The 22,316-nt window shown below is 33.5% G+C and overlaps 1 protein-coding gene across 8 annotated transcripts; it reads left to right on the top strand.

Annotated features, from left to right (window-relative positions):
* The first annotated feature begins 159 nt into the window (after positions 1-159).
* Positions 160-20,799, top strand: LOC123663852 (sarcalumenin). 8 transcript variants are annotated; one of them, XM_045598490.1, is made up of 11 exons: positions 160-260; positions 521-675; positions 12,685-12,771; positions 14,238-14,621; positions 15,229-15,869; positions 16,465-16,786; positions 16,864-17,036; positions 17,580-17,771; positions 17,869-18,132; positions 18,765-18,928; positions 20,083-20,799. In XM_045598490.1, exons 2-11 carry the CDS (start codon positions 594-596, stop codon positions 20,291-20,293), a joined length of 2,520 nt encoding a protein of 839 aa, XP_045454446.1. In that variant the 5' UTR covers positions 160-260; positions 521-593; the 3' UTR covers positions 20,294-20,799. The 8 variants fall into 8 exon arrangements, with proteins under 8 accessions (XP_045454446.1, XP_045454445.1, XP_045454447.1 ...); XM_045598489.1 differs by having other exon boundaries at positions 496-675; XM_045598491.1 differs by having other exon boundaries at positions 163-260; positions 501-675.
* The last annotated feature ends 1,517 nt before the right edge of the window (positions 20,800-22,316 follow it).

Below are 22,316 nucleotides of genomic sequence, written 5' to 3'. Positions count from 1 at the left end.
ATCTTTCATTGACGTATGTGATTTACAATACTAATTTGAGTGAAGTCAAAAAACAAATTATGGTGCAAATCGTACGAATGGTGGAAATTGTGAAGCTGGATGCGCGAGCGCGCAAATCGCAATGCGTGCGGCGCGTCACCTGCGCTTGGCACGAACTACGCGCTGAATCTGAAAGCTCAAGATGTGCGCGGGGAACGCTGCCATTCTACTCACGCCAGTACCCCTTCGACCAGCGATGCTGTGCTGTCTCCGGAAATAGAGTACGTCCGACGTTTAAACCGCGGTACCAGACGTCGCCGCGAAATCGCGACCATTTATATTGCGGTTAATTTTAAAGACGTTTAAATTAATATTGGCATACTTGTAAAAGATCATTTTAAGTAAGATTTTTGGAACGTTAAATTGGGTGCAATTAAATGGTCGCGTTCAACGCAAGTTGCATTCCTTTGGAATGCAATTTGAGTTGGTCAGTGGAAGTGAAATATTTGATTTTAGTGTAGCTTGTGATTCGCGTCCATAGATCGACCGATCGGGTGCGCGAGTGTGAGTCCAAATGACTGGTAGCCCAGTGTAGTGGGCTGGAACCTTATAAAATGTGGACCAAAAGATTAAAGTTATGGAGGTTTATGTTGTGCATGTTGTTTGCCGTGTCGGCGCTCGCGCTCGCGGCGAGAGGTGAGTCGAAGATAGAGGCGAACGGCGTAGCGAGTGGGAGCTGCACACGCTGTGCGTCATTACACCGTTGCTATTTTCGGTGTATCTTGCGTTGAAATTATGTAAAAATCGCGTTTGTGCACTATTTTTGGCCATAATCTTAATATCAAAATATACCACAAGGTTATAATGATTTAATCATCAATCGTCAACATTTGTTCAGAGCTTAGATTGTATAGATACGTAAGACATATGTACATCGTACATACGGCATAGCTAACGCAAATAGAAATACAGGGATTGTCGTTATGCGGGTCGCCATCTTGTGAAAAATGATAGGATCATGACGACATTATAAAAGTTAGACACTAAAATAGGTCACTTCATAACTTTACATAACTATTGCCCTACATATTTTTTTATATATTTTCCTTACTTGACGGTTTCTTATAGATACAACTAAAATCTATTTTTAACCGACTTCAAAAAAAGGAGGAGGTTACTCAATTCGACCGTATATTTTTTTTTAATGTATGTTCGGGGAGAACTCCGTCGTTTATGGACCGATTTCGATCATTCTTTTTTTGTTGGAAAGGAGATATCCCTAGTTTGGTACCATGATAAGGAAACCAGGATCTGATGATGGCATCCCAGAGACATCGAGGAAAAGTCGAAAATCCGCATAATTTTTTACTGGGTGTATCGATTTTGATAATTTTTAATTTAATCGAAAGCTGATGTTTATCATGTGGTTACATATAAATTTTATTGAGATCTGATAACTACTTTTTGAGTAATCTTTGATAACGCGTAGTTACTTGACTATTTTTTCGTCGATCTACGTTGTATTACTTGTCGATATAATCGAAGTCGTTTTTTTTTTCGTTTGCCTGCAAACACAATTATTCTTTACTCTAAAGATTTAATAACTTAGATAAATTCTGTGGTGTTAAGGATAAAGAAGATAAGTAGATATATTTGAACGAAACGGAATGTTTATATAGGTATTAGAACTTTCACATTGGTCTATATTAATTGAAAGCAACTCGGATTTGTTAGTTTGTTAGAAAATTGTGATTTATTTAGTGTTCAATATATTAGTAACTTAACTCGTTTTTGCCATGAGACATATTGATATTTTGAATCAATAGGTGCAAAGATCTCATTTTTCAAAGTCTTATTTATTGACATAACTATTAATTGACTTATCTCATTTCTCCTTGACACAGAATTAGTTCTATCAATGTGAAAGTCTAGATAAAATTGGTGACCCACAAGATACCTATAAGACAATACTTACTAGTATCTGTTTGAATAAATTACTACGGCTTAGTTTACCTAATAAAACTAAAATTAATTACTTCTTTGGAAAGTACATACAAACATTAAGGTAAAAATGTTGCTGCATTCATAAGTACTGTACGTATACAAATATACGCTTCTGCTGTAATATTTCACTGCTGGGCATAGGCCTCTTTCCCCACGTAAGAGAATGATCAGAGCTTAATCCACCACGCTGCTCCAATGCGGCTTGGTTTTATATATACACAGACATAAATATTTATAAGTATATTGTAGGCGCTACCAGGCTTACAAATTTAGATGCTTTAAATTTAGTTTGTTAAGTCAATGACAAATCTTATAGAGAGTTACCCACATAGATTAAAAGCGAAAAGCGTGGAATGTTGCAAAATAAAATCATTTAGGTCAAATTGTTTTTAAGTAGAAATGTTAAAAACTAAGTACTATAAAGCAAAAATAGCCTACTCTATCTTGCACTGAGTCATTGAACAATCAAAAGTTCAGTGTAATCTATTCCACGTAACTTCCATTACCATTTCTTTGGTATGACGTAAAATCGAATAAAATATAGCGAAACAAGCGACGTTACAACTGCAACTGCTAGCTTTGAAATACACAGGCCGAAGACGGGCAGCAGCGTCTTCGGTGCGACAAAGCCAGCACTGCGGTCACCAACCCGCCTGCCCAGCGTGGTGACTATGGGCAAAACACATGAGTTCACGCTATTTTTGGCGTAAACTTATGGAGGCCTATGTCCAGCAGTGGACTGTGATAGGCTGTAATGATGATGAAGCGACGTTAAACTAGGTAAAAGTTTTAGTAGTCGTGCTTAAATTACTCTTTTCATAATACTGCTACTAATACCTACAGCAGCACTAACTGAAAGTCACTTTGTTACAGTTATTTATATCTTTATTAATGTTCTCACGTAGTGTAAGCATTGCGATACTCCAAATTATTCTTTATTTTTGTTTCTACATTATTATAGTAGATAAATTTGAATCTTTAACATTGTTAAATTTAATCTATATATATAAAATGAATATTTGTCTGTATGTCCTTTATAGAATTGTAAAAAAAAAGCGTAGCACCGCGCGCAGGGTACAGATAGTACTAAATAAAAATATAACTAATATAAATAATACATTTCATTTCAAATATGTACCTTTTTGTAACATGCTTTGTAAGCGTTATCAACAAAAGTTCTAAAGTAATTAAAAATTTATCATATCTATAGATTATTAATGGCTTCAATCCAAGAACAATGTTCCACGACAATGCCAGATTTTAAAGTCGATTGAGTCTCGACTATTTATTATTCAGTCAGTTCAGTAAGATATTTTTATTTAAGAATTGTGCTACTAGGTCGCAAGAGATGATAGTTGTATTATAACCAGACCTTGATAATATTCTCAACATTAATATATGATCTTGAAGCTTGTAAATAGAGTACCGTACCGTAGATAAGGTAAAGCACATCTGCAATGTATAATTATGTTGTTTAATTTTAATTTTAGGTGTCTTAACGTCATAAGACTCCGACATAAAGTCTGAAATTTCAGAGAATATTTGACCATTTCAGAGTTTTAGAGAGCTATAAATAATGAAAAATAATGAAAATAAAGAACCTTTTTTTAAATTTTTTAATATGACTACACAGTGACAATCAACAGAAGTGTAGGTATAATATACGTGTGTGTGTCAACATGGTAGTGTGTGTAATGTTTTTTATTAATTTAATAAATTTTTATGCATTATTAAAAAAAAATGTTAGCATTCTGCACTCCTTCTCTACATAAACTATAGTGTACGAAATTTCATACTCCTCCGTCCGCAAAATTTTAGTAAAAAGGGGTACAATCGAGTTTTGCTTCACGTATTAATATATATATTGTTGTTCTCTTTCATAAGTTTTTCTAAAATGGTTTGTCTTAAGTCTTCTCATAATGATATAAAAAGTACAAAGTTGATTTATTATTTGCCAAAGTAAATATTATTAAACCAGTAAATACTTCTTTACATACATGACATATGAAGAAAAATTTAAATAATTTAGGTACTTAAAAACCCTATACTGAGTTTTTACTCGTACATATATAAATTGAACATTTTTGAAACTCGGTCTGAAGTTTTTTATTTATCTAGTGATTATCTTCTGTTGTGGACATTGAACGTTATGTGAAGGTTAGGAGTTTTACCATATGTCAATATTTTCTACATTTAGCACAGCAGTGTCTATGTAAATAATTGCATTTTTATTTTTAAATTAGTTTTTAGATCTGGACTATGACCTCTGTTTAATATTGTTTAGTTTGTGTGGGAAATATATTCTAAAGTTTTTTACGAGGTTCGGAAAGTCAGTCCGGAATGACTCTACTCGTATATAATAAAATAGAACCGTAAATAAATCTTTATAGCCTGCAGCAATGTTGAATAAAAGCGGCCAAGTGCGAGTCGGAGTCGCCCATGAAGGGTTCCGTAGCAGCAAGTAACATAATATCAAAGTTCTTGTAGTTCGTTGTAGCTTTGATCGATGTTTTAATAATAGTGTATTTTTTTTTAAATTCATTTATTAATAAGTAAACATTAAATAAATAAATAATAAATATTTACACAATACACACACGGTCGTCTGTTCCTAAAGTAAGCAGCTTAATGCTTGTGTTATAGGTAACAGCCGACTGGTATAGCTACATTTTTTTTTCGATAAACATACTTATAAATATACATATATAAATACATTATAATTAGGTACATTAAAAAAAACGACTTACAAGATCTCGTTCAAACCAATTTTCGGTGGAAGTTTGCATGGTAATGTACATCATATATTTTTTTAGTTTTATCTATCGTTATATTAGTTTATATATATATATATATATAGGGCACGCATTTTACCACTTTGGAAGTGTTTCTCGCGCAAACTATTCAGTTTAGAAAAAAATGATATTAGAACTTCAATATCATTTTTGTTATCCATATCCATTTGTTTATCCATGTGGCTGTGACATACGGACGGATGGACGACACACAGACAGACATGACGAATCCATAAGGGTTCCATTTTTTGCCATTTGGCTACGGAACCCTAAAAAGTGCAACTAAAAAGAATAAGGCCTGGTTTTACAGGTAGTGGATAAAGTTTATCCTTCATGTACCTACGTAACATATAATAATAATATCAGGAGGTAGACTAGGCCAATAAGGACCTGTTTCTTCTCAATAAACTACAACTTTTAGATTCACATTTGCTAATAGAATATCTCATAAATGTAATGGAATACAGTGGTAAAGAAGAATAGTATAAACTTTTATCTGTTGGATACCGTCATCCGACAAATAGGTTTATCCACAACCGTTAAAATCAATCTATACAAATAAATAAAATTGGAGTGTCTGTTTGTAACATTAAAATAACAGTTTTTATACACGATACTATACCAAAATAACATTTTTTTATAATTTTTGTCTGCCTGTTTGTTCCGGATAATCTCTGAAACGGTTGGACCGATTTTGACGGAATTTTCAATGGCAAATAGCTGATGTAGTACAACTGGAAAATACACTTTCATGGAAGAGTCATATAAATTTACTTTCCAAACGGACTAGAAAATTAATCTAAGTATTTTAAACGTTACGCCATCGCGGGGCGGTACTTGTAAAACGCACATGATTGAACAATTATTTGTTAAAGAAACCATTATAGTTTAGCACTCAAAATTAGTTTTTTCAGAAGAAATAGCATCAGCTCGTCGTAAAAATAAAGTTTGCTATCTTCCGCCCCTTTACTCTATAATAAGATTAATGCTATTATTAACATTTACCCTTTAAATACCAAAAAATGTAAAGAAAAACTTATTAACTGGTTGAAAGTTCAGAATTAGAAGATTTTCACGCTAACAAAGTAAACACACACACAAACACACACATTTATACACTCATGAGTTTAAACATGTATACTTAAACAATACGCACAATACGCACGCACGCACACATACATGCACGACATATACACACACATACACACACACACACACACACACACACACACACACAAACACCTAACATACAAACAATAGTATGCATCTATAATATAAAAATGAGTCGCTGAATGTGTTGCTAAGCGCAAAACTCGAGAACGGTTGGACCGATTTCGGTAATTCTTTTTTTAAAATATTCCTTGAAGTACGAGGATGGTTCTTACGGAGAGAAAAATTCTAAAAAAAAAAATTAAATTTCCTAAAAAAGTCTAAAAACAACACTTTTCTATATTGCCATACAAAAGATTTGTGATAATATCATCATCATCATTACAGCCTATACAGTCCACTGCTGGACATAGGCCTCCACAAGTTTACGTCAAAAATAACGTGAACTCATGTGTTTTGCCCATAGTCACCACGCTGGGCAGGCGGGTTGGTGACCGCAGTACTGGCTTTGTCGCACCGAAGACGCTGCTGCCCGTCTTCGGCCTGTGTATTTCAAAGCCAGCAGTTGGATGGTTATCCCGCCATCGGTCGGCTTCTTAAGTTCCAAGATGGTTGTGGAACCTTGTTATCCCTTAGTCGTCTCTTACGACACCCACGGGAAGAGAGGGGGTGGCTAAATTCTTTAGTGCCGTAGCCACACAGCACAATTTTTGTTTGCACAATTGTGATAATACTTAAAAGTCAATTTGAACTTTAATACCATACGATAAAGTTTGTGTTAGGCGATACGAAGTTCGCCGGGTCAGCTAGTAATATATAAATATAAATGGAAAATCTGTAAGAAATACATAGTAACTATATCTAAAAAATAAATTGGATTAAAAAAAAAACCATAGAAACGTGAATAAGTTCATAGTTGTAGTTGTCAAACTATACATTTTAGGTTGAACACAATGTAATTGTTACTCTACCCTCACATTAATTATTGTTATATTTTGTTAGCATGTTATTACAAATAGTCTACTAGTGATGAGCATGCAATGAAAATTTTTGCTGTAAATATGTAACGAAGGATACTTACATCTAAGATACAGGCTATGCCTAGTTTAGATGTAATGATGCAAAATAAAGAAATGTATAAATGTATAATAAATAAATAAATAAAAAAATATTATTTTGGCTCATACTATCGCTTAATAAAATAATTGTGTTTGCTCGCAAACGAAAAAAAACTGACTTCAATTACATCGACGAGTAAATACAACGTAGATCGATGAAAAAATAGTCAAGTAACTATGCGTTATCAAAGATTACTCAAAATAGTTATTAGATCTCAATAAAATTTATATGTGACCACATGACAAACATCAGATTTCGATTAAATTAAAAATTATTAAAATCGGTACACCCAGTAAAAAGTTATTGCGGATTTTCAAGAAGTTCCCTCGATTTCTCTGGGATCCCATCATCAGATCCTGGTTTCCTTATCATGGTAATAAACTAGAGATATTTTCTTTCCAACAAAAAAAGAATTATCGAAATCGGTACACCCAGTAAAAAGTTATTGCGGATTTTCAAGAGTTTCCCTCGATTTCTCTGGGATCCCATCATCAGATACTGGTTTCCTTATCATGGTACTAAACTAGGGATATCTTCTTTCCAACAAAAAAAGAATTATCAAAATCGGTAGACCCAGTAGAAAGTTATGCGAGTTAGGCGACGAAAAAAGCGTCAAGTAAAAACGCATTATTAGATATAGCTCGAAAAGTAGTTGTTAGATCTCAAATAAATTTAAATGGGACCAATTGGCACACACCACCTTTCGATTAAAAGAAAATTTGTCGAAATCGCTCCACCCAGTCAAAAGTTCTGATGTAACATACATTAAAAAAAAATACAGTCGAATTGAGAACCTCCTCCTTTTTGGAAGTCGGTTAAAAAATAAAATAAAATACAGTCGAATTGAGAACCTCCTCCTTTTTTGGAAGTCGGTTAAAAATAAGAAAAATAAGGAATAACTTAGGGTACTTTTATTTTTGAAACTAGCTTCTGCGCGCGACTTCATCCGCGTGGAACAGATTCGCACGCAATACTTGATCATTATTTTGCTGCGATGTTATTTTAAAACTGCGATATCTCCTGAGATACTCATTGAAATCGAGTTATGTAAAAGGCTATTTTGTTTTAAATTAAATATTTGTGATGAATAACGTACTTATTTAAATTAATATCATGTTTATAAAAACATCTTCGGAAATAATGCATTATTTTAGAACAAACTTGGTTAGCATAAAAAAAATTATAAGATTAATTGTAAGCCAACCATAAAAGATAGATTAGAACCTTAATAGATTAGAACTAAATTTTAGAACTTTTAAAGAGGGTCAATTCTGTCATACATGATTTTTGCGAAACTTTAACTGTTTACATAGCGCACGCAGCTGAAGCTCTCAAAAGGAAAAAGAACCCCCGATTTTGAAACATTCTACATTGGTGCTCTGCTTCTTTTGGTCTTAGCGTGATGATGTATAGCCTATAACCTTCCTCGATAAATGGGCTATCTAACACTAAAAGAATTTTTCAAATCGGACCAGTAGTTTCTGAGATTAGCGCGTTCAAACAAACAAACAAACAAACTTCAGCTTTATAATATTAGTATAGATTTATTTATTTTATAAGTCAGCGAACTGAACAATAACTTTTTTGTTAAATTCCACGCGAACGAAGTCGCGGGCATAGCTTGTTCTAAATATAACTAGAAAAGTCGCAATGTTTAATTGATTGAATGATTGAGTAAAAAGAAACCAAAATTGAATGTAAACTATATGCTTAGAAATTCCTACTACAGTTAGTAAATAGCGTTAGTATCTAAGTATTGAATAAGAAGTAATACCTCAAACAAAGGACATAGAGGTTTTTTTTGTCTACAACTAGGTATATTATATTTACTATACTATATTATTATTATATTTAACTACACTATATTTAATGAAGCGCCCTCTATAGGACATAAAGTGACGTACTAATTTTTTTGAAGTACAGTTTCTTTACGCACGCTTGACTTTGGGACTAAGCTGGAGAATGCATGACGAGAGCGTTACGAAAAGTGTGATCGGGTGAGGCGATTGGAAGTTGAGAGGAAAATATAAGTTAGTAAAGATAGAAAGAGAGAGAGAGAGAGAGAGTTACGTTTCGTAAGTTTTACTTCAGTCGTGTGATCTAAAGCACACTTGTTTTTTTTCGGTCATAGTCGGGTTTTAGATTTTAACTTTTTTCTTGTTTTAAATGATATGATGAAAGTTCTGTAGGGTGCATGAACTTTTTTTATCATATCGTTCACAAATACAATTTGAACAGTTTTTTTAGTGCAAGTGGAATTGATTCAGTTATTTCCTGGGGAATGCTGAACCAACGTTTGTACGTTTTTATAATGTTATTCTTATGTGTTAATAATATACTTTTTCTTACTTTTTTTTTAATATTTAAATACAGATCTATAAATAATTTATAATGTTTTTAATTATTTTGTAAGTTGTCAGCTCTGGTTATTATTACAGATTGTATAAGTAAAAACAAAAATTCAACCCGTGTAATGCAATGCCTTGGTGATATTGCAAATTTATTTATTTATTTATTAAATAGGTACAGCCATAGAATACATACAATACATTAATCCACTCATTACTAAATTATTATCTAATATGTACCCCATTACGGAGTACACAAAATTAAACAATATATCTATTAATGTTACAAAGTCATGAAGCAATTTATATTTAAAACTAGCGGACCCGACAGACGTTGTCCTGCCCGGAAAGCAGCTACCAAATTTGATTGCTTACATACCGATAGCAGCGCCACCTAACGGGTCCAATTGAGATAAAAACTAACAAGTCTTCCAAGTTAGACAAAATTACAGATGCTTACAAAATTTGATAAAAATTGATTCAGTAGTTTCAGAGCTACATACAGATAGCAGCGTCACCTACCGAGTTCAATTGAGATAAAAACTACCATATCTTCCAAGTCAGACAAAATTACAGATGCTTACAAAATTGGGATTAAAATTGGTTCAGTAGTTTCGGAGTTACATACTGATATCAGCGCCACCTACCAGGTCCGATTGAGATAAAACTATCCTATCTCCCAAGTTGGACCAAATTAGAAATGCTTAAAAAAATTGATAAAAATTGGTTCAGTAGTTTAGGAGTTACATACATTTAAAATTTTCATTGTTAACGCCCACCCCCGTTATCCTTATTGGGAGTTATCCTAAAATCCGCTCATCGATCATTTCTACATCACATATAGGAGATCTGTACCAAATTTGGAGTCGGTAGTTTAAAAACGGGAATTTCCCATTGTTAACGCCCCCGCAACAATATGATAGGTAATGTGAAATAGCTAGTTAATACCATTTTTACTGTATGTAAATTAAATTAAAATACGGTCTACGAATAAGATCAATTTAATCATTAATAAGTTACGTAAAATGCGCCCTAATATATTATTTAACATGAACTTTATTGAATAGCAATAAAGTTCAAATTGACTCTACATTTTTAACCGACTTCCAAAAAAAGGAGGAGGTTCACAATTCGACTGTTTTTTTTTTTTTTTTTTATGTATGTTACATCAGAACTTTTGAGTGGGTAGACCGATTTCGACAAATTTTGTTTTAATCGAAAGGTGATGTGTGCCAATTGGTCCCATTTAAATTTATTTGAGATCTAACAACTACTTTTCGAGTTATATTTAATAATGCGTTTTTACTTGACGCTTTTTTCGTCGACCTACGTTGTATTATACCGCATAACTTTCTACTGGATGTATCGATTTTGATAATTCTTTTTTTGTTAGAAAGGGTATATCCCTAGTTTGATATCATGATAAGGAAACCAGGACCTGATGATGGGATCCCAGAGAATTCGAGGGAAACTCTCGAAAATCCGCAATAACTTTTTACTGGGTGTACCGATTTTGATAATTTTTAATTTAATCGAAAGCTAATATTTATCATGTGGTCACATATAAATTTTATCGAGATCTGATTACTACTTTTTGAGTAATCTTTGATAACGCGTAGTTTCTTGACTATGTTTTCGTCGATCTAGGTTGTATTACTTGTCGATGTAATTGAAGTCGGTTTTTTTTTCGTTTGCGAGCAAACACAATTATAGTTAGAAAACGTTTGTATGGGAAAAAGAACAGGGCTGTTTTTAGGGTTTTCACGGAAATTATTCGATTTTTTCTCGCCGTAAAAATCATCCTTGGACTTCAACGAACATTAAAAAAAATAGGTATAATTGGTCCAGGCGTTGTTGAGTTATACGCTTCCGAACACATTTTACGATTAATTTTTATATATAAGAAGATTATTGTACACCGATATTCAAAAATAAATAAAAAGTCCTTGTTAATTAAACAGTAGAAGTTCATTTAAAAATCATTAATTAAATTTATATAAAAAGTCAAAAATAAATCAAGAAAATATTAATAAAAATAATGAAACAATTAAAATTTAATATTTAATACATATTCATATAATAATTGAAACATTAGGACCTATATCCAATAGCAACCATTGCATAATGTAGTGACATCCAAAAATCTCAAGATTTTATAATTCAAAATTATAATTAATTTTATAAATAAACGATTTAAAAATGAATATTAGTTGTTTTTAACCGACTTCCAAAAAAGGAGGAGGTTCTCAATTCGACTGTATTTTTTTTTATGTATGTTACATCAGAACTTTTGACCGAGTGGACCGATTTCGACAAATTTTATTTTAATCGAAAGGTGGTGTGTGCCAATTGATCCCATTTAAATTTATTTGAGATCTAACAACTACTTTTCGAGTTATGTCTAATAATGCGTTTTTACTTGACGCTTTTTTCGTCGACCTACGTTGTATTATACCGCATAACTTTCTACTGGATGTACCGATTTTGATAATTCTTTTTTCGTTGGAAAGGGGATATCTCTGGTTTGGTAAGGAAACCAGGATCTGATGATGGAATCCCAGAGAAATCGAGGGAAACTCTTGAAAATCTGCAATAACTTTTTACTGGGTGTACCGATTTTGATAATTTTTAATTTAATCGAAAGCTGATGTTTATCATGTGGTCACATATAAATTTTATCGAGATCTGATAACTACTTCTTGATTAATCTTTGATAACGCGTAGTTACTGGACTATTTTTTCGTCGATCTACGTTGTAATTACTCTTCGATGTAATTGAAGTCGGTTTTTTTTCGTTTGCGAGCAAACACAATTATTATGTCAGATGTTTCACAATACAGATTTCAAGAAATACTTTTAGCAGATGACATTGCAGTAGAGAGCAGAGTTAGATATAGGTAAAACATAAAACACCAAAAATTTTCAAACTTTAACAAGTTAATAATACTTTCAATATTTGTGATGAATGAAAATTGTAGATAATAATGTTTTTGCCGCACAAGCTAAGTAGATATAGACAACACGAGTAAATACAGATGACGCTATAAAGTTTGTTATGATGAATGAATTAAGGTATGTTAGTCTTTCAGGGAAAAACAAACATGAATTGTGCGAGTCAACCTGCGAGGCACAGTTTTTTAAATACACCGTTTGCGTAAATAGGAATGTTTAGTGGACTTCAAATTACGACACGCATTTAGTTAGAGCCGTTTGTAATCTAAAAGTCTTCGAAGTATTTAATCTGATTGTACCGTCATCAACTTTGCCCAGCTTGACGAACTGGGGTTCTTCGAAGCGGATATGCCTATATAATAAAAGTTTTTTTTTTGCAGCTGATGACGACATTCCTTCAGAATCACAGTGCCGTCCATATATCGAAAAAGCACTAAAAGAGCTCGAATCGGGAGACTCTGAAACAGGTAAATATAAATTACTCCATACAAATTATAGCTAACATACCTCCAATTGAATTTTCACTATAGACCCGTAGCGTAGCTAACAAACAAAAACTCACCTATATAATATATGTACTATCCATTTTGCGAATAGACAGCTGATTTTTTTTTTTACTCTGAAAATTGGAAAAGTGTTAAAGATGGAATGCTGTCAGCAGCAGCGGTCTTGCTGCGTAATGATTTATGACATATTCGCATATAAAAAGTAATTTTACTAAGTATTGTTTTTGCTAAAAATTAATCTATGAAACGCCAACATATATGTTGGTAAGCGTATAACTGCCGAACGACTGCATCAAAATGGATAATTATTTCTTTTCTGTGTTCCTTACTAATAGGATATGATTAAGATAAAAGAAAAAGAAAACAAAAATGTTGGTTGAGTTTTGAGTAAATAAGTTACTGTCATACTATAGGATACATCTTTTAACAACACAGTGAGACAAAAAAAGTATATTCTTAGATTGCGAGCACGATATATTTAATAAGCGCTTTCTTGTGTGAGGTCATTATATAACGGAAACTGCTATGACATCACGCTTTCAAAGACGTCTAATTAAAAGTTTCCCCAGTTTTCTATTAGTAGATAACCTCGAATTTACTGTTTTTTATAGTTCGTGATTCTATTTTAACGGTGTTGAATTTAAGCATCATCGACAAATATTGTGCGTCTCAGAGTAATAAACATTTTAAATATCCACAAGGAAAACGTATTACATAGACCTGTCATAATATGATATAGTATGATGGTTCAGTAGATAGAACTCGTAAATCGTTTACAGACGGTTTCCAGTTCAAATCAGTATAGTACCGGTGAGCTTATTTTTTAACAAAAAAAAAAATATAAAAATCCTTCAGATGATTGGCGATAAAGGAAAACGTCGTGATTATCGAAAGTAGTAAAAATAAGTAATTGGGAGAGACCTAATAAGCTCTTACATTTCTCTTCCTTTAACAAAGATGTCTTAGCACGGCAGTGATAAGGTTAAAGATTGTTAAATTAGATAATACTCACTATTAGCCCAAGAGCCCGCGAGGGCTAGACCTTCGTAATTTTATAAAAGCTGAATGTTTCTCAATGCATGTTCCCAACACGGGTAACCACACAGTTAAACTCATAGTTGCTTTGGCAGATACCAAATATCAAAGGCGTACAAAATAGTTTGCACTCGCGGCCAATCTAAATGTTTGTCTGGCCAGGGATTGGTACTATCTTATATATTATGGAATGACGATAATATGGTCCTCGCTGGCTCTTAATGATGAATGATATAATATAGTTACGTATTTTTAATGGTAAAATTAATTATATTATGTTATCTAACTAAAGAAAAAAATTGAAAAGTTATTGTACGTAGATGAAATGATACTTTTCCTGTTAAGTTATTTATTGTACGTACATTTAAAAATTTTAATACATTAACTTTCAGACTCTAAAGAAAAAAACGAATCAAGTGAAGTTAATGTAGACGACGAAACGAAAGAAGATACTTCAGTAGAAGATATTGGGATAGCAGCAAATTCTGATGGTAACGAAGAAGGAGACAGTAAAGAAGATGAAAACAGTAAAGAAGAAGCAGATAGTAAAGAGAAAGAAGAAGATTTACCATCAGTTGAGGTTGCTGACGAACCATACTTGTCACAAGTCTCATACGAAGATGAAAGTGCAGCCCCCATTGATGCTGATTCTAAGGAAGATGCCACCGTAGAGGCAAGTAACAACAGTGAAGAAAAAGAAACTGCTGAGATTGAAGAAGGTGACAAAGGAGACAGCGTAGAACAAGCATCTGCTGAAGATCAAGAAACCGAAAAAGGTAAAGACAAAATATCAAAAGATACAAAATACAAAGAAAAAACATCTTTATTACTTAAAAAAACAAAAAAAAACAAAACAAAAATAAAGCATTAAAAAAATTAAAACAAGAAAACAATTATTGATATTAAAGTTTTTGTTTGATTAAAAGTTCTAATCTTAAGATCTATAAGTTTGATAAAATAAATACTTTTGCGCATTAACTCAGCTATTGCTTCTGCAATATTTGAATATACGAGTTACTCTGACAACGCATGCTGCATATTCGTCCAATACTATTTTTATGGAAACGGATCAACTTTCTCGTAGCATGTTTTTATTGTTTTATGTTGCTTTGCTTATGCGATTACGAAAGGTATTATGCAGAACGAATTTATCAAAGTAGATCGTCAAGTATCAAAGTATTTAAACAAACTTAAATTTAAAAATTGACTAGGATATTTTCCCACGAGACATGATCAGGTTACGTGGTCAGATTACACATACAGAACCTTCATTTAAAATAACGCAATTAGGAGTTGAACATCTTATATAGTTTTACATCACTATTCCATGTAATTTAAGTAATGTGTATTAGATGAAATTAAATTTTGTTTTATTTCTTAAAGAAAGTGGAGAAGTAGCAGACGAAATTAGTAAAGAAGATTCTGGTGATAGCAAAGAAGATAGTAAGGAACAAGAAGAAGAAAACAAAGAAGGTGAAGAAAATAAAGATGTTCCGACCGAAAAAGCCGATACCGAAAGCAAAGAAGTGGTTGAAAAAGAATCTGAAGAAAGAACAGACAGTGAAGTTCCTGCAACTGATGATATGTCGCAAGAATCAGATAATTTGTTAGAAAAAACTGATGTCAAAGACGCTGTAGATGAAAGTGAAGAAGACAAAAAATCTGAAGAAGATGATGGTGGATCTCAAGAAAAGGCTGAATCTAAAGAAGTTGATGAAAGTGTAGGTGACTCCCAAGAAGAAAAAGAAGAAGAATCCAAGGAACAGATGGAAGAAGATGGTAAGTCCGAAGAAGCTAAATCAGAAGAAGCTAAGTCAGATGAAGAACAAGATGAATCAACCGAAAAAGATGAATCTGCAGAAAATGAAATAGGGGAAGATAGAGCCGAAGAAAGTCAAGCTGAAGAATCTGCTGAAGATGAGCTAGCAGGTGAGGCGGAAAGCGAAGAAGACTCAGCAAAGTCTGAAGAGACTGGTTCAGATGAGGCCAAAGGAGAGGGAGCGCCTGAAGAGGATTTATTACTGGTAATAAAATCTATAATCTATAGAAATAAATATTTCATTAAGTTAGATATACATATATATATATATAAAAATTTCGTGCCACGATGTATGTTAACAATACACTCCGAAACTACTGAACCAGTTTTTATCAAATTTTGTACGCATCTGTAATTTGATCCAACTTGGGAGATAGGGTAGTTTTTATCTCAATTAGACTCGCTAGGTGGCGCTGCTATTAGTATGTAACTCCGAAACTACTGAATCAATTTTTATAAAATTTTGTAAGTATCTGTAATTTGGTCCAACTTGGTAGATAGGGTAGTTTTTATCTCAATCGGATCCGGTAGTTGGCCCTGCCACGCAAGTAATCAAATTTGGTAGCTGTTTTCCGGGCAGGACAACGACTGCCAGGTCCGCTAGTAAGTCTAACAATATTTTGCTTGAATATACTAAGCCTAAATTAAACAACTTTTAATGCTGTAAATATATACGCGTACATAATAAACTATGCCGTCTTGCCTTATCAATGCGATATAAAAATGTAATATCATCCGATATTTATATCGGATAAGTCTATAATACTAATAACCATATGTATATAATATTTTGTTTTTAGATTGGAGAAATCCCTGAAAACTTAAGATCTCGTGACCATATTATCAAAATTCTGAGGTTGGATGAAGAAGCTAGTGAGTCAGAGTTGATAATAGAAAAATCAGCAGATATTGTTCTCAGAGATTTGAAGAGACTTTATGAAAATTCCATTAAGCCACTTGAAGCTCTTTATAAATACAGAGATTTAAGCAACAGACACTTTGGTGATCCTGAAATATTCTCTAAGCCACTAGTACTTTTTATGGGTCCGTGGAGTGGTGGTAAATCATCGATATTAAACTACCTAACTGGGATCGAATTTACCGAATGGTCCCTTAGAACAGGTAGGATGACTCGGTACAATTTTAGCTGGTAATTAATAATATTCTGATAATCAATAAAAAAAATATTTTTTTTGCAGGTGCTGAACCATCTCCAGCATATTTTAATATACTAATGCACGGAAAAGATCCAGAAGTCTTAGATGGAACTCAACTTGCAGCTGATTGGACGTTCTCAGGGCTACAGAAATTTGGCCAAGGCTTAGAAGAAAGATTACGGGGTCTTAGGTACCCCAGTAAATTATTAGAAAAGGTAACAGACTTTTTACGTGTTTTTGATAAACATAGTTGTTCGAATAGATGTAGTAATTATTTTATTTGTTAATTTTTGAAATTGTGTGTAGAAAGGATACTCGTACTTGTATATAAAATATAACTAAAACAAAATTCTTGAAAAGGTACGTAGCCTTTATCTGTAAAAATGTTCTATTTCATTTATTTAAATCTTAAATTATATAAATATATCACTTCTCAATAAAAAACCCAAATTAGAAATAATTTCCTTTAATCTAATATATAAAATTCTCGTGTTATGGTGTTAAACATTGAACTCCTCCGAAACGGCTCGCCCGATTTTAATAAAATTTCGTGGGCATATCGGGTAGGTCTGAGAATCGGCCAACATTTATTTTTCATACCCCAAAGTTATAAGGGGGTGGGGATTAAGCGGGTTAATAACATATATGGCAAAGAAACGTTTGCGGGGTCAGCTAGTATATGTATATAATTCTTCGGTCAAATTGTAAAAAGATGACATATTGTAAGTGTTGTAACATGTTATAAAACATAATTTCAGGTGAACATTGTAGAAATTCCTGGAATACTGGAAGTGAGAAAACAAGTTTCACGCGTTTTTCCATTCAATGATGCCTGTCAATGGTTTATTGATCGCGCAGATATTATTTTCCTAGTTTACGACCCTTCAAAACTAGATGTCGGTCCCGAAACAGAGGCTATTCTTGACCAGCTTAAAGGCAGGGAATCTCAGGTATAACGTAAATATGAAATATATATACTTACGTGCACATGTAAATGTAGTAAGGAGAGAGAGGTAATACTTTGTTCTATTTTTAATTTGCCAACAGACTCGCATCGTATTGAACAAAGCAGACACCGTTAAGCCAGAGGAGCTAATGCGCGTTCAAAGTGCTCTAATATGGAATATATCACCACTTATGAGCTCACCACAGCCACCCGTGATGTACACCGTATCACTTTGGTCGTTGCCTTTCGAGCCGGGCGCGCCGAGTCGCCTGCTCCTGGCTCAAGAGCGCGAGCTGCTGCGCGATCTGCGCCAGGCGATAGACAAGAGAATCGAGAATAAGATCGCAAGCGCTAGACGATTTGCAGTAAGTTCCGACTACTATGCAAATCTTATCATTTCGTATTTTGAGATTTAACATAATAAACAAAAGATTATTTTTGCATATAATAGTTAGAGGACATTCATTCTCCCGTGTGCTGTTAAATATTGTAATCAATTTTGATAACTTCAGAACACCGTTGCAAAAAAATCTACGTATGTAACCCAGTATGGGTTTTTGACAAACCAATCTTAAATAAGTTTTACTTTACGTATAATTTTGGATTCCACTGTCTATTTATTAACCCAAAGAACCCAATTTTTACATAAATTTTGTTAGATTGAGAATTAGAACCAATGTCTTGGAATAATTCTCTCCATTCACATACGATTATCTACTAAAATTTGATTTTCAAAGGCTTTTCTATTTTTTGAAGTTATCTACCGCTCTTTGTTTGCCTCTCTTTCGTACGATAACAACATCTTACATTTTGTCAAGTTAATGGGACAATAGTTTATTATTGGGTATAAATATATCAGTATTAGAATAATTAATTTCATTAGGCAATGGTTATTATAATAAATTCAAAAACTTTGTGAAATAGTTGTAAAAGTCCAACAGTAAATTTTCAGACCAATCAATTGCGTTAAAACTACAATCCATTTTACTATTTTTAGGTGCGAGTTAGGAACCACGCAAAAATGGTTGACTGTTATTTAACAACTTACTACAACCACAAGACAATCTTTGGTAACAAGAAGCTTATCGCGGACGCAATTATTGAGAACCCTCAGAACTATCACATCTATGAGGGTTTAAGTACACTTACGAATATATCCAGGTTTGTACTTTAGTTCGTGATCGTGTAGCTATAACATTAATATATATTTTTTATCTTTAGTTGTTTTATAATTGTGATTTCCGTGACTTATGTGATTTCGTACTATTTATTTTTTGTGTATCCACACATTAGGGTATTCTAAACATTTTAAATATCATATTATAATATAAAGCACTCACTATAGACGGCGCCGTGGTCGCTTAGAACCGAATATAAAATCATCATATCAAAAATTTTAACCAAACGGGTACATCGATCCATAGCTTAATTAGCTAGAGCACCGACACGACGAGTCGGAGATGCAGATTCGATCCGAGCATTTCAATGTTTTCATACAAATCGCATGTCCATGAATTTTTTGGCCAATCTGAACATGCTAGGAGCCCACAAATATTTTTTGTATATAAACGGGCTGTTTAACTATTTCTGCCACGCGGAATTAAAATAATCATGACGAGTTACTGACTGAAATTAATATTTTAGTTGCTTAAATTTCATTACCTCCAGTGTCTTTTTTGCGACGAGTTAGAAAACAAATTATTTTTAATTATACGTAGAGATTTATGATGCATATTGTAACTTGAGGAACGTCAAGATTAATTGCCGAGTAAAATCAAAAACAGCTATGAAAATTCATTACTTTCATTACCATCGATTACCTTCAGCTACAAAGGTAACTGTAATCCAATAAAAATGAAGGTAATGAATTTTTTATTTATTTCTATGTGATATTATATTTAACCCTTCATATGTTTTAAGGTTCTATACGATAAAAAGAGGTCCTTAAAACCTTGCGCTAGACGTGAATAAAACCTGATTCCCCCCTCCCCCTTCCATCATCCACATCCACAGTTTTCATTACCATCGGCAGTATAGATTTTCATTAGTCGACATCTATTTATCTAATGCGTGTAATTTTGTATAAATCACATAAATAGTTTATATTCTTGGTAACGATTCTTGTGAGTGTTGAAAAAAATCTTTTCAAAATTTTCTCACAAATTTGTCCGAATTGCACCAAATCATAGAAATACCCATCCCCGTTGGAGCGATCGATTTTGATATGATATTAAAAATGTTTTTATGTGATTTGTCACATATGTATATATTTCTTCGTATAAGGATTTTTAAAGTACATTATTGTTATATAACAGGTACGATCTTCCCGATCCCGAAACTTATCGGGACTTCTTCCGGTTGAACCCACTGTACGAGTTCCAACAGCTGTCGGCGACGTGCACTTACTTCCGCGGTTGTCCCATCACGCGACTCGACGTCGCCATCGCTTATGACTTGCCCGAGCTGGTCGGCAAGTACAAGAAGATGGTAGAAACTGCCACCCCACAAGGAATGCCCAAGAGTTGAGACGCAGGCCCTTTGCAAAATATAACATAAGACCCGCTTTTTATTTTAGCGAATTGGATTAGACGGTTATTTTGGGCACATTATGCATTTCTTTTTCTAATTGGGCGTTGTAACATAATAAAAAATAAGCATTTTCTATTGTTTCGTTAAATCGTATATTTATTTGCACAAATACTCGCTTGTTCCTGTTTTGACGTGAGTCATGAATGATGTCCTGTCGAATGATATCTAATATAAGATTTTCTTTTTGCGTTTTTAGTGAAGGTAGAAAAAGCAAGACATTTTCAATTTCCCCATTAACCATTTTTATACACATGTCAAAAAAGTAATCTAGTCATTATTATTTTAAAGTTTGTTAGTGAAAAGTTGTTACTATAATTTTATTTATTGATTGAATGCGTTCCTGGTGCATAGGGACAAATACTTATAAAACAGTCTCCACCTTAATTTCTATCTTTATTAGAATGAGACATATTGTGAAAATCTGTAATAAAAACTAAAATATATTTAATATCGTTTGTATTTATAATCTTAACCATTAAATAGTAAACATTCCATACGGTTTCGGCTTCAATATTAATTTATATATTCATTTGTATAATGAATGATGGTTTCCAAGAGTGCTAACATAGCACGATAGTCGCGAATCTCACATAGAACGGAGAAGACACGAAGGAGATTGATTGGTGCATTTAATCGTTATGTTAAGTAGTTATATTAATAATTTGGTCAAAATCTATAGCAATCCGTCTGGGAAAATACTTTAATCTTACAGAATATCACAGCTAAATAAAATCAATCTTAAATAGTGCTGTGTTTCTGTGGTGAGTAAGGAAGTCAGAGCTCCTGAGGAAGGTCGGGAGTAGGGTCAGTAACATGCTTGAGATGCTTCTGTTTTTGCCGGCGCCTATATTGTAACCGCTTACCATCAGGTGAGCCGTATGCTTATTTGCCACCTATTCAAATAAAATAAATCATCGTCGTTTCATACTAAATTTACTAATAAAAAATTGTCATTGCTATTTTTAACCAACTTCAAAAAAAGGAGGAGGTTACGACCGAACGACGATTCGACCGTCATATATGAGAGATGAGAAATCGAGGGAAACTCTCGAAAATCCGCATAATTTTTTTACAGGGTGTACCGATTTTGATGATTTTCGATCTGATGATGGAGAAGAAAGATAGTCGAGGGAACTCTTCAACAATTTATAGCAATTACCTGGTTTTTGAACTTAAAACGACTCCAGACCTTTATTAAATAGTAGTGCTTTATAGTACTTAATAAAAGCATGATTAAATTTACTAGTCACCCTTACAATATTTGAAAGTTTCCCTCTATTTCTCTGGGATCCCATCATCAGATCCTGGTTTCCTTATCATGGTACCAAACTATGGATATCTCCTTTCCAACAAAAAAAGAATGATCAAAATCGGTTCATAAACGAAGAAGTTATCTCCGAACATACATTTAAAAATATATATATATATACGGTAGAATTGAGTAACCCCCTCCTTTTTTTTGAAGTCGGTTAAAAAAAGCTCTAAGTCTCGATAACATAACGGTAGAAATCCTAAAGACGCTGGGTGACAAGGCGGTTGATATCATGCACTCGATGTACAATCATATCTGGGAAGGTGGTGACTGGCCGACGGATTGGACCGAACCAACCATCCATTTTCATAAAAAGGGTTCAATCAAAAAATGCGAAAATTACTGCACGCTCGGTCTTATCTAGACGACGCGTTGGCGAAACGGTCACAGCACCGATTTGTGGCTGTTGCGCCGGCGGTTACGGGTTCGATTTCCTTTGTATTGGCATACAGGTCTTTGCCGTGGTCTGGATGTTTGTGCAGTCCTTGAGGGTCTCCCGTCCGTGCCTCGGAGAGCACGTTAAGCCGTCGGCCTCTGTTGTTATCATTTGCACCTGATAGCGATCGTTACTCATAGTAGGGAATATATCCGCCAACCTACATTGGAGCAGCGTCGTGGATAAAGCTCTGATCCTTCTCTTACATGGGT

The sequence above is a fragment of the Melitaea cinxia genome, chromosome 21 (assembly GCF_905220565.1).
Source record: "Melitaea cinxia chromosome 21, ilMelCinx1.1, whole genome shotgun sequence".
NCBI lineage: Eukaryota > Metazoa > Arthropoda > Insecta > Lepidoptera > Nymphalidae > Melitaea > Melitaea cinxia.
The sequence above is the reverse complement of the archived record's forward strand: the minus strand, read 5'-3'. Positions and strand labels throughout refer to the sequence as shown.